Below are 13,935 nucleotides of genomic sequence, written 5' to 3' on the forward strand. Positions count from 1 at the left end.
CCTAACTATAATATCCATTTCTGTTTATTTTTTAATTGACAAATTAAAGTTGTATATATCTATGGTGTACAACATGTTCTGAACTATGTATACATTGTAGAATGGCTAAACTGAGCTAAGTAACATATGCATTATTCTATGTATGATTCCATCATCTTTCAATTAGCTATGCATTGGACTGGCTGTTAATACTGATTTCTTTTTATAAAAACAAAACAAAACAAAAAAACCCACAAAAAACTATGAAACTTCTGGGTTTCTGAATTACAAGAGTTGACTCTTTCCCTATCCCATAAAGAAAATAATAAATAAAAATAACCATCAAATAAGCATACAAAAATACTATGGACAAAAATAATATACAAATACTGAAGAATTCCTTTAAGATAAAAAAGAGACCATGAAAAAATTAATCTCCAGAAAATCAAAATCAAAGAAAACTTTAGCTCAACATACATGTAGTGGTACAAAATGAAGATGGATGGCAGGTAGAGAGGAAACAGACCACAAAAGGATTTGAGAGCCTTAGGAGGAGTTTGGATTTTATTTTAAGTGCATAGGGAAGCCAGCCATCGAACGGTTTTAAGGGAGAGAGAAACATGATCTCACTGAGTTTGAAAAATATCACACTAGCCACTGTGAAAGAATGGGCAAGAATACATTTAGTTTGATTACTTCTATTGTGCCTTATTTCTGTTCTATTGGAGAAACAAAAGACCGTTTCAAAAGCTGGGGCAGAATGAAGTATATGGATTCAGGACCATATAATCTATATAAAACACTAAGTAATTTTTACTAAAGAATGTACAAAACAATATAGTTGGGAAGATAATATTGTGAAGATATAATTTCCTCAAAATAACCTATAAATACAATATAATCAATCCAAATCTTCAAAGATGTCTTAAAACTGGAACTTGAAAAGCTGAGAGAAAAGTTCAATTGGAATAGATAATGTAGAAATGACTATGACAATTTTGTAAAAGTATAATGTCAGGAAACACGCTAATGAATATCAAAGTATATTATAAAACTATGTAATTGTGAAGTTTTGCATAAGAAGTCACTAGTAAATAGATCAGTGGAACAGAAGAAATAAAAACACGTAAATATGGAAAAACGTGTCTAACAAAAAATGTATTTCCTATCTGTGGAGAACTGACTGGAATTAGGACATTAGGTAATTCTTTGAGAAAAAGTCAAAAGGCAGATCCCCAACTCATACCATTCATAAAAACATAATCCAGATAGACTAAAGAGCCAAACATTAAAAAACAAAAAGCCCACAAAAGTATTCTTGGAAAATACTAGAGAATATTAGTTTAATCTTGGGGTGGAGCCAGGCATGATGGTGCACGTCTGTAGTCTGAGCTACTCGGGAGACTGAGGCAAGAGGATCACTGGAGCCCAGTTCAAGGCTGCAGTGAGCTATGACTGCACCACTGCACTATGGCCTGGGTGACAGAGTGAGACCCCGTCTCTAAAAAATGAAAATAAAAAATCTGGGGGTGGGAGACACATCAAACTGATACAACGGGAGGAAAAAAAAAAAAAAAGCCCAAACAGAGGCCATATAAAAAAAAAGACCAAATGATTTAACCTCATAAATATGAAAGCCAGTCAGACACAGTAGCTCATGCTTGTAATATCAGCACTTGGGAAGGTCGAGGCGGGCGGATCACCTGAGGTTGGGAGTTCGAGACCAGCGTGGCTAACACGGTCAAATCTCGTCTCTACTAAAAATACCAAATTAGCTGGGCATGTTGGCGTATACCTATAATCTCAGCTACTCGGGAGGCTGAGGCAGAAGTGCTTGAACCCAGGAGGCAGAGGTTGCAGTGAGCTGGGATGGCACCACTGCACTCCAGCCTGGGTGACAGAGTGAGATTCTGTCTCAATAAATAAATAAATAAATAAATAAATAAAAGCCTTGGGTATAAGAAAATATATCATTAACAAAGTTAACGAGAGAGAAGGCTGGGTGACAATACTTGCAGCAAAGGTCAAATAGAGAAAGAACTAAGAGAATTTATAAATACCTCCTAGAAACCGAACAAAAGAAAATAGCTCCTTCTCCCCAAATGCCAAAAAGATGAGAAGAGGAAATTCACAGAAGAAGACGACTAAAAACTGACAAACACATGCAGAGATGATCAAGCTCAGGCTCAATGAGCACCAGAGAAATGTCAATTAAAACAGTCTATCATTTGTCAACAAACTGACAAAATGTTAAAGATGGACAATTCTAAGTGTCAGGGAGGATGCAGAAAAATACGAACTCTCCTACACACTTGAAAGAGTAAGTTTATACTTTTACCAGTTGATAAAGCAAATTTTAGAAGGACATCTGGCATTATCTATCAAAATTTAACAGCTGTTCCTCAAGAAGTTAAACCTTATGAGTTACTGTATGACCCAGGATTGCAACTCCTTGGTCTATGGCAAAGAAACCCTAAAATATAGATCTCATAAAAACCTGTATATGAATGTTCCTCACAGCATTACTCATAATGGCCGAGTGGAAACACTCCACATGTCCATTAGTTGGTGAATGAATAAATGTGGTACATTTGTGCAATGGTATGTTATTCATCAATAAAGAGGAGTGAAGTACTGGTACATGCTAAACCATGGTCAACATGAAAATACTATACTAAGTGAAATCAATCAGTCACCAAAGACCAGATAGTGTATGATTCCATTTCTATGAAACAGCCTGAACAGGCAAATCTATAGAGCAGAAAGTAGATGAGCAGTTGCCAGGGCTGGCGTGGAAGGAAGTATAAGGAGTTACTGCTAATGGGAACAGGGTTTCTTTTTGGGATGATAGAAATGTTTTGAAATTGATTGTGATGATGGCTAAACAACTCTGAGAAAATATTTAAAACACTGAATTGTACATTTTAAATGGGTGACAAGCATATGTGAATATCTCAACAAAGCTGTAAGTAAAAAAAAAAAAAAAAAAATTAACAGATGCCTATAATTTCAATATACTTTCTACTTTCAGAAATCTAACCTGTAGGTATATATACTTAAATATATACGGAAATACTTATATACAAAATATGTTTACTACGGCAGTTTCTTAGAGCCAAAAATGGAAACAATCTAAATGTTTACCATAAGGAAACAAGGCAAAAGACAGACTAGGAAAAAAATACATTTACTGACATCACACATACATTCATTCAGCATTTACTGGACTTATTTCCTGCTCTGACAACATAGTAGGAGGTAATATAGAAAGAAAAATTATAATTAAATTGTTACTAGTTGAAAATTCTTAGGCAAGTTGCTTTACCTCTCTAGACTTCAGTTTCCTTCTTTATAACATACGGAGTAATACTTTCCTTGAAGGGTTGTTGTAAAGATTAAGATCCTATTTCTAAAATGCCTACACTGGCCCATAGAAAAAACTTAGTTTCCCTCAAAAGCCTACGCACCTCGTTTATAGAAACAAGAACATGTACACAAATAACTATGATGCGAGGTATAATAGAATGAAGCAGACTGAGGTAAAGCACCATATATGATCAGAGGGAGGAGAAAACTTTTCCTGCTGTAGGGGTAGGTGGAGAGACATTAAGTAGGAGTTAATATTTTAATGGAGCCAGATGGAATGAGCAGGAGGACATTTGGGGGAAAGTACTATTAGCTGTCTGAAAAGAGCAGTGGTTCTTAATCCTGACTACACAGTATCACTTGCTTAAAAATATATAAATGCCCAGATTCCAGCTGAGAACAATTCCATTACAATCTCTAGGTGGTAGGGCCTAGGCATGTGATTTTAAATTTCTCCTAGTTAATTGTGATGTGCAGCCAAGTTTGAGAACCAGTGGATTAAGGCACTGGATTTGTGAAGGAGACTAGTAAAAGATTATAAACATAGGGTTGAGTAGGAACACAGACGCTCTTGAACGCTAAGAAGCTGAAACTGTAGTTGGTAAGCATTAGCAAGAGAGTCACGGAAGGCACTGAGCAGAGAAATAACCTAAGAGGACATGTAAAACAAAATCATTAACCTGTCAGTTTGTAGAATATACTGGAGTGGAATGACAGATAGAAAGCTATAGCATGATAGTCTAGACAGGTGAGAGTAATGAGACCACAACAGACTTGGCAAAGGAAGAAAAAAAGAGAGCAGCTAGCATTTCTGTGCTTGTGCTAGGCAGCGTATGTGAATATGTCTATTTTTAACCTCAATGCACAGGTAAGAAAACCGAGGCTCAGATAACTTAGTAGTTTGCCCACAGTCAAACAGCAGAGGCATAAACTAACTGGTGCCATCACCACTCCCAAGGTCTCTACTTGTTCCACCATGGCGCAGCGTCCTGCAGTACACTTGGCCTCCGTGAGAGAAAATTCAAGAATGGAGAATCTCGAGGACTCAGCAAGTCATTAGATACCTGACAGTAAGGTACAAATAACTAGCAGGTTTTCAAATAAAGCTTGTTGAATAAATTAACATCAGAAACATTATGGCAAACTGCGTAACAACCTTTGCCCTCGAGTGTTTCAATTTTCTACAAAGGGCAGTTACAACTATTGATGATTTTAAATTTCTCCTAGGTAATTGTGATGTGCAGACAAGTTTGAGAACCAGTTGTTAAGAGTGCTCATTATGCAGCAGTGGCAAACATGTATTGAACAGTGTTTAAGGACTTGATGAATATCCTTTTTGCCATTTTCTCACCTCATTCTAACTATCCTGTGATAATCACTCCCATTGGAGGATGAGAAAGAGGCACTGAGTGAAGTATCTTGTTTAATTCCACAGTTTAATAAATGGCACAACTGAGATTTCAACCACAGTAGTCTAATTCCGCACAGCTAACATACTTAATCATTATGATATACTGCCTCTTACACTACATGTTAGTCTTGAGTGCTATAATACATACGTGAGATGGCATGGGAGTTTATCTTATTTAAATTCCACAGTATACCTGAGAGGTAGGTATCTGCCCCATTTATAAAGAAGAAGCTGAGACTGAGATTTTAATCCAAAGATTCCTGTCCGTGGTACAGAGTTAGTAAATGAGTCATGCAGTGTGCCACTTTCAAGGAGAATGAGGGGTAAGAAAACGCTATGATCTTAGCAGGTAGTGAGGTCTTTGCTTTAGAAGAGCAAATGACACAGATTTCAGATCATAAAGAGTAAATATTTTAGTAATGCAGGCAAGGAAATTCTGCTGGTAAAAGGATGGAGAGAAAGAGGCTTTGTTGTCTGGTCGTTACACATCACGGTTTTTGTTTTAAGCAGCAGAAGCCACCTAAATTTTGTGTAGACCAGGGAAGAGAGTCACATTTAATAGAAGAGACTATAAATGGAATCAACAGTAACTCTGGAAAGATATATAGTTCTTCTAAAACAGGAAAAAAGAATATGGTGAAAAAAGACAACTTGAGATTCTAAAGTCGGCTGAGAGTGTGTGGGCAGAGGTAAAGTTAGAGACAGATAAAGAGGAGAAGGGGTTTGAATCCACTGCCTTAAGCAGCTGTAGATAAATGAGTTATAAGGAGTAGAAAAAAGGGTTACAATGTGCAGTCAGCAGTGAGAGTTCAAATGAGTTAAGTAGGATTAATTTACAGTACGCCCAACCAATAAAACTGATAATAAGGTTTCTTTTCTAGCAGTAATCACCAGCCTGGCAGCGGGAGAGAAAATGTGTCCTATGTGTTATCTCGGAAAAACCAACAAGTTCAGTGAAAGATAAGTGGGGTATTTTTCTCATTTTTAAGTTTAATGATTGAAAACAGTTCGCTTCAAGTAAACATTCCAAAATGCAGGAAATATACCCGATTTTCTTTTCCAAGTTAGCTATTTCAAAGTTATTGCTTAGTTTGGCTTTTAAACTACACAGAAAAAGGGTCCACAGCAAGATGACAGTCTTGAAAAGCATTATTTCAAGAAACAAAAATGATGTATGTGTACATCTCAAGAACTGAAACTGATAATTGACTAATACATTCTGTAAAGGAAGTAACGATTTCACGGCAAGAGCTGCCTAAGGAGCCTCCTATTCCTTTTTTCTTTTTTGAGATGGAGTCTCGCTCTGTCGCCCAGGCTGGAATGCAGTGGCACGATCTCAGATCACTGCAACCTCCGCCTCCCAGGTTCAAGCAATTCTCCTGCCTCAGCTTCCTGAGTAGCTAGGACTACAGGCGTGCGTCACCACGTCTGGCTAATTTTTATATTTTTAGTAGAGAAGGGGTTTCACTGTGTTGGCCAGGCTAGTCTCGAACTCCTCACCTCAGGTGATCCATCCGCCTCGGCCTCCCAAAGTGCTGGGATTACAGGTGTGAGCCACTGCACCTGACCATGGAGCCTCCTATTCTTGAAACCTCATTCTGACTGTCAATCCTGCCAATGAAAGGTACCTCATCTTAGTCTATGAGAGGCTGGGTGAGGAAAAGCCGAGGGAGGCAGAGGAGTATTCCGGTTTGGGGACTAGGATAAGCTATCGAGAATCCGGAGAATGCGTGGAAAGATGAACCACACTGATGGGTACCAAGTGTGAGAGAGAGTGATGCGCTAAAGACAGTGTGGGAAGGGTCAGGCCAGAGCACACAGTAAGAAGCAGCAAGGACAGAGGGTCAAGTGGGATGAGGCACCTCGACCCAAGTTCAGCGAACACCTATTGCTTCCCTAATCATATGAGATAAGATACCTGAGGGTCCAGAAACAACTGGAAGAAGAAGAAAGAGGGGAGTGTGCAGAAGCCATCACAGGTGAGAGCGAAACAGAGAGACCTAGAAAACCTGTATATTACCCAAGAGAGACTGAGATGAGACTTTTTTTCACTGACAGGATTAAATGCTTTCAGCTATGAATCAGAATAAGGGCTGAAGAACAGGATAAGCTCAATTACAGAGAGCTGAGCAAGATAATTTGTAGTTTTTGTTCACGAATTTCACTGTTTAAACTCTGACCTTTATTAGAAATCAGCAAAACTTGGTTCTCATTCTAACCTCACCACTAAGTAAATAATTTTGCATATGAATTAAATAAGAAGTGACCTTAGTTCTTAAATTTCTTAAATAGTAAAATGGGTTTTACTGTGGTGCTTTTTAATTCTGAAGTTTTAATTTTAATGATTTTTCCTTAATATTATACCCTTTCATGTTTCTGTTATTAACTACACATTTCGGAATTAGAGAAAAATTCAAATGGAAGATCATGAATCACTTCAATGGGAGCAAAAAGTGGTAACTATTATTTTCTCAATTATATTTGCTCTGTTTGCCTGTGAGCTCTGAGAACTCTAGAGCTTCGTGTCCTATACTACATACTTCATGGAGGTACACTGTGGTTACTCAATTTAAGTTAAATGAATAAATAAATGAATTCAGACTGACCCAGTAATAAACTGAAGGCAATTTTATTCCGTTATGTATCAGCTCTCCTTAATGGAATGGATTGGCCAAAATGGGATCCATTTCAATGTGCCTGGCAACACGTGAAGCCACAGGAAAGAAATAATTGAGACCAGAAATGGAAGTGGTGGTGGAAGAGTTGGTAGTTTAAAAGTCTCAGACAGTATTAAATTTGCTCTGTGTTTTAAAGTACGCACATTAAAAGTAACATAGGCAAAAACCCAAAGTAAATATTTCACATCACGAGGCTTTGTAATGCTCAATTTTAAGCAAAGAATGCAGTACTATCTCTGAATAAATATGCACTGTGTTTATATATATTAAGAGTCATAAATCCCAGTTTTATACCAGAGAAAATGAAAGGCTTGAGAAGTAACTTGACTAAAGTCATACATTTGGGATTTGAACCCAAGATCGCATGGCTTCAAGATTAATGGTCTTAACATTATGGTGCCTTGAAAACTGTAAAGGATTCTTCTAATTAGAAAGCACTTAACTTCTAGGTAATGTAGAGCCATTAAATAGATGAATAAAAATCAGCTGTATTCCACTGAAATATTATTCATCAAAGAGAGCAACATAACAAAGAATATACTTACTCATTCCTGAGCACTCTCTGTCACCATCCCATACATTAGAAACAGCATGTCCCGTCAGCAGGAGATTAATTAAACTTTGGCTATTAATAAATATTAAAAAGCAATTAAATATGAATATAACTAGTTGCCAAATCAAACAATTCCTATAGCAAGGTATAAAGTAATGACTTTTCACATTAAATTATGTAAGAATTTACAAAGTTAGGGAAAACCTTACATGTTCCATTTTATATATTCGGCCTTGCTAAATGTATCACTAAGTATATCAGCACAGTGGTATTTAGTGTTCTACATATTCACATACATTTAACAACTTTACCTAACATATATTTAAATGGATAAAAAATGATAGACTAATAATTTACTTAATATTTACAATCTTTAAAAATGAATATATAATTATTAATATTTTGTCTTTGATGAAAGATACATGAATTTTCATCTTTGAGGCAGAAAGGTCTAAAAAGGACTCATGTATTAGAGTAGGTTAACTATCACTGTTTCATTGATTTTTGGTAAAAATAGCCATAAAAAGCTTGAGAAGGAGGGTGGTCCGAGAGGAAAACTGGGAATTTTTTTCTCCCAAGCAGAGAAGCATTTACAAAGATATAATTATTTCTAAGTCAAAATGAATAAATTTTATCATTAAAAAATCATAAATGGATTTGTTAAAATACCTCCCCACTGTTATCTTAAAACAAAATATTTGCCACAATAAATACAACGCATACATAAAATGAAATTAACATTTCATAATCAAGCAAACAATGCATAAAACAAAGAAGTGCTCAAATCCATAGATGTTATACTGTTAACACCACTGACAAGCAAAATTACCTGACTCAGTCATGTTTTATCGTAAGTCAGGTTTCTAAAAACTAGAGTTCACATGAGGAGACGAGATTTTAGTTAATTACCTGCCATGTCCATATACAGGATCTATCAAGGGTTCACTTGCATCTTCAATTTCATTTTTTATGTTTTCAATGCCCTAAAGAAACAAAGAACTCATTGACTTATTTCAAAAAACGAAAATGAAAATTATGATAGTTTAAAAACTGACTAGTTTACACTATAAACTAATACAATTATTTAAGTAACTTTTCTACCATGAGTAACTCAGATTTGAAGTGGGGGGACATTTGAGATAACTGTAAAAAGTAGTTCCTCAAATATCTTTTATTTTCTTTCATGGGCTCTATATAAAGAACACTCATGGATGAAATATGTACTGTTGGTTAAAGGGGCAAGGAGAGAGAATTAACTTTTAATCGGAGAAAGGAGAAATTATTTAATAAATGAATTATTTAAAAGTTAAATGAGTATTAACCTGTTAAGGAAACTGATTTTTTTTAGATCATGTAAAAACTTATTGCAGTAAATACATACACAATGAATACTGATAGAGATATAACATTAAATAACTTGCATTTTAATTATTTAACTGGTACATAAAATGGAAGGTTTACTTCTGATTTTAAGTATTACTTCACAAATATTGGTCATTCAAATGTATACTTACAAAATGCAAATTAGAAGGCCAGGAAGTGCCTTCTTTTCTTAAAAACCAATTTCCTGATATTTTCTAAACCTCCAGAAGGGCACTCAGCTCCCAAAAGTTCTAGATACTGGGTAAGTACCAGAAGACCTACTAATTGTAACCTCATCAATTCCAAAAAGGACAAAGATAAACTGCCATTCATTGTTCTATTCACTTAACTTTAGCCGTTGGTTCTATCATTTCTAACAATTAAACAGATGATTAATTAACAACCAAGATTTTTAATGAATGACTAAATCTCGCAGGGGGAAACAAAGAAGCATGAGCTCTTGCATGTGCCATCCTCGTAAACAAAACAAATCAGGCTATGATAATGTCAAGATGAATACTATCAACAAGTGACACAATCACTAATGAGGAAGCGGATATCATTTTAAAGACCAGGTCAAGGAAGGACAACTTGCATGATAATTTATTGTCTGTAAAGAAGAAGAAACAGGAGATATCAAACGTTTTGAGCATTATAAAGTTAGAGAATACTGAACAGTCAAGAAGAACTTATAAGAAACCAGTCATCTTAGATACCACTATCACTGCTACTCCCAACATCTACACAACTAAGCACTTTTGGTTCTCTTATTTATACTTAATAATCCAAATAAGTATTTATTTACATTTCTAAATATGCTCCCTTTCTTTTCCACTCCATGACCTGTCCTAGTTTAGGCTTCTCTTATTTCAATACCCACTTTTCTAGTTTTCCTGACTCTAGTCTTGTACTACAAACACCAACTCTTATCCATCACAACTCCCTATCCCAATTTAATACATCTTTTATCAACAAAAAGATCTTGTCACTCCCTTGTTCAAACTTTTTACTGTGTTCCAATTCTGAGCAGATGAAACCTACTCTTTGCACAGGGTATGTAGAAAGGCCTTCATACTCTAAGTCTTTTCTTACATACGTGCCCAGTCTCATCTTCCACAATTGCCTCTGGTGTCTTATGCTGCAGTTAAGGCTCAACTACTTAGAGCTCCCTAAACCTGCATTATACCCTCAATCCCTTACACTTTTATACTTGCAGTGCCCACTGCTGGAAAAAATTTCCTCCAGCTTTTCCATACAGAAAACTTGCCCTCATGCATCAAGGTCCTATCTCTGTCAGATGGTCCCTACTAGAAACAGTGTGCCCTTGATTCCATCTAATAGGTTCAGACAGAACACCAAACGCCAAAACACACTGCCATAATGGAATTATTAATGTGTCATTTTTTTTACAACACTAAATACATATCACTAAAAATGTATCCCATATTATTAATACAAACAGAGTCCTTAGCATAGAGTCAATGCTCAAAAAACATTTGTCAAATAAAAGAAGTCTGATTTCAGACATGATAGATATAATAGGATAGTCAACTGAGACTAACACGTTACTAGAGCTATGAGACTGGTATTTGGGGAAAAAGAGTAGGACTAGAAAGGGACATATTGGAACTATTATATAGCTATTTATAAAGGTAACCTGAGTAAATGATATATCCATAAAAGGTATACTGGATCCAGGGAAGAAAATTTCTGGAATATAAAAATTTAGAGGAGGAGAGAAAAGAGCAGGAGGTAACAGGTAAAGAAGGAAAGGAAGCTATCAAAGAAAACAAAGTAAGAATCGTGAGACGTTATAGAAAGAAAACTCAAACAGTAATTTATCAAAAAAAAAAAAAAAAAGAAATCAAGAAAGGGAATGAAGGTCAAAAACAGCTTCCAGAAGGGGTTAAGGGGTCAAGTGATACACAGAAGGATCAAAGGAAACACAATTTGGAAGAACTGACAGCATTTCACAATTAGAACATTATTGATCATCTCTGTAGTTCAAAAGAGCAGAGGTGAAAGTAAGCATGAAACTGCTTAAGTAACGAGTGAGTGCTGAGGAAACAGAAATTAACTAATTTTCAGCGTAAAAGATTTTTATTCTAAGAATTTAAAAACAGCATCAGGAATAAAATTACTCATCACGGCAGGAAAAACAGCACTAAATAACATTAATCAAAGGCAGAAAAAGCATTTTCTTGAACACACCTTTGTCAGTAATACAGAATACAGAAAAAGTAATACTCCAAATTTATTTCCCCACATTGAATACTGGTCCAAGACAGCATCTTTTAATTCTGGTAAACTTCTGAATGATCTTTTTCTGGGGGAAAAAAAGAATTAAGTATTGGTATCATGATGAGGTTAACTACATTCATAAAAGGGAAAATTTTTAAATTTTCTTATACATTAAAACATACACATACAAACAGGAAACTTTAGGGACATTTCTAAATTTTTCAAATACAAATTTAGCCACTAAAACCAAAAGCTATTTCTGACAACTATCACAATATACGATATGTATCATTAAGAAAGAACACCTACTTGGCAGGGAACCTCTTCATCTCTTAGGTGAACTGTCTGGCATCAGTAAATTCTTCAATAATATACAGTTATTTAAACAATAGAGTGGCCTTCTTGTAAGAGGGGGTAAACACAAAGAACACTTCACTTTTTAAATCCTAGAAATTACTTAACAAATATCTGAATGCCAAAGATAACTTACATTTGCGGCTTCTTTTAAAAGAAATTAATGTTGCATTTTAAACCAAATGCCACCCATAATTCTATCAACAGCCATCTTTACCTTTAACTTTGTAATAAAAAGTTTAAATGCTCTAACAAAAATATGGGCATTCTTAATAAAAGGTATAGAAAACAGATACTGGCAAATAAGAAATAATTCTAATATTTATCCTACTAAAAATGTTTATATTTGTTAAGGACACAAAAACATTAAGCTAAAATGATTTTTTTCATTGTAATGGTGAAAAAGCTTTTTAATGTTTTTAAAAAGCGTATTTGGATAGTTAATTAAGGACTCAGCATAATTTAAACATTTACAAACTATTTTCATTTAAAGGCAAATTAATCCTGAAGCAATGGATTTAAAATTTATGTTTAAGTAGCGCATTTCTATGTAAAACTAAGAACCTTTGCACAGTATGAACAGACTTAAAGTGGCAATGTGTCCACAGAGTAAGTATTTTAAATGTTCCAATGTTACTTACTGAATTAATGCATGAAATCGCTCAAAGCCAAGCTCTTCGACAGCCAAGGCAGCTATACATAAAAGACACTTTTCAGCACTACACATGGCAAATAAATGACACAAGATACACACAGCAGGCTGTAAATACTTTCAAGCAATCAAAACTTTCCCTATTTCCTTACTCCCTTAAAATTCTCAGTTTATTTTCAACTTTATTAAAACATTGTATTTCAACATCTTTGTCATCATGAATATAACTAAAATGGATATAATACTGAGAATGTAGAAGGGTGATTAAATAGACATTTCAGTTCAGCTATGCTATGGTAGTTTATAAAGTATGAAAAATTACTGATAATCAGTGCTTCACACATCATAATGTGTCCTGCACTTTTAAATAATCTTTCAGATTATATAAATCCAAGTAATATCATCAGAGCTAACCTTCCTTTTCATAATATAAAATTTTAAGGTTTAATGCTTAATTATTAAACAAACGTGTATAAAAAGGCAAAACACTCTCAAACTACACAGGTTCAATGACAGCTTTAAGTTTGTTTCCTCATTTATTTGTATAACTGTTAAAAAGTTTTCAGTAACTTATTTAGATTATGTTATTAATCAAAGGAAATCAAAGCATTTTAATCAGAGGTAATGTTTATTGAGCAGTTTACTAAGTGCCAGGCCCTTTTTTAAATGCCCTACATGTCTTACCTCATTTAATCCTCATATAAACCCTCTAAGCTCCATTTTACAGCAGAGGAACCTGAGGTACACAGAAAAATCCTCTCAAGAGTACATAGGACTAAACAGCAGTGATGAGATTGGAGCCCAGATAGTCTTGGCTCTGGGGAGTTATTTATCACAATGCATAACTTCACATATATTTTATAAAGCAAAACTTACTACTACCAAATATAAATTCTCACTGGTGAGTTAAGAAAATTGATTCAATATGAAGTCAAAATTTTAAATTTTTATTTACAATTTAAAATGTCGCATTATGCTAGCTTTCCAAAGCCTAGTTGTAAGTGTTTCATATTTCGTTTTAAAATCTTTAGCAGTCCAAATGGATTCAGTTATCTCTTGGTTTATGTGGGAAACAAACTGAAATTGAACCTGAGTATTCACTACTGCGAACAACTGTGCATTACCAACAAGCCAAAACTATACACACCACATAAGCCAATGAAATTAATGTTTGTAGAGAAAGTAATATTAACAAGAGGGGAAAACACTTTACATTAAAACTTTCAGAAAATGAAAACTCTACCTAATCTTTTCCAAATTATATTATTTGTTCTGCAATGTTAGATGATCTAAATAGTTTTACTGGGTATACTACAAAAGTAGACATAAAGATAATAAT

The 13,935-nt window shown here is 34.8% G+C and overlaps 1 protein-coding gene and 1 long non-coding RNA gene across 28 annotated transcripts in view; one reads left to right on the plus strand and one right to left on the minus strand.

Moving 5' to 3' along the window:
* The window catches only part of LOC141407652 (uncharacterized), a 109,623-nt gene that overhangs the window by 83,996 nt on the left and 11,692 nt on the right, over positions 1–13,935 (plus strand). The gene's annotated exons all lie outside the window — the stretch shown is intronic.
* The window catches only part of MINDY3 (MINDY lysine 48 deubiquitinase 3), an 81,545-nt gene that overhangs the window by 47,263 nt on the left and 20,347 nt on the right, over positions 1–13,935 (minus strand). For 21 of the 27 annotated variants that reach the window (XR_012417503.1, XR_012417502.1, XR_012417501.1 and 18 more), the window contains 4 exons: positions 12,586–12,637; positions 11,561–11,675; positions 8,897–8,970; positions 7,980–8,059 (listed from right to left, as the gene is read on the minus strand). Coding sequence is in view for 10 of the 27 variants with exons in the window: in XM_005564713.4 (XP_005564770.1) it covers positions 7,980–8,059; positions 8,897–8,970; positions 11,561–11,675; positions 12,586–12,637 (321 nt within the window). In the remaining 17 variants the exon portion in view is untranslated. Of the gene's footprint in view, positions 1–7,979; positions 8,060–8,896; positions 8,971–11,560; positions 11,676–11,899; positions 11,992–12,585; positions 12,638–13,935 lie in introns of all 27 variants that reach the window. The other 6 variants (XM_074001119.1, XM_074001120.1, XM_065520349.1 and 3 more) reach the window with 4 other exon arrangements.

This window comes from Macaca fascicularis, chromosome 9 (assembly GCF_037993035.2).
Source record: "Macaca fascicularis isolate 582-1 chromosome 9, T2T-MFA8v1.1".
NCBI lineage: Eukaryota > Metazoa > Chordata > Mammalia > Primates > Cercopithecidae > Macaca > Macaca fascicularis.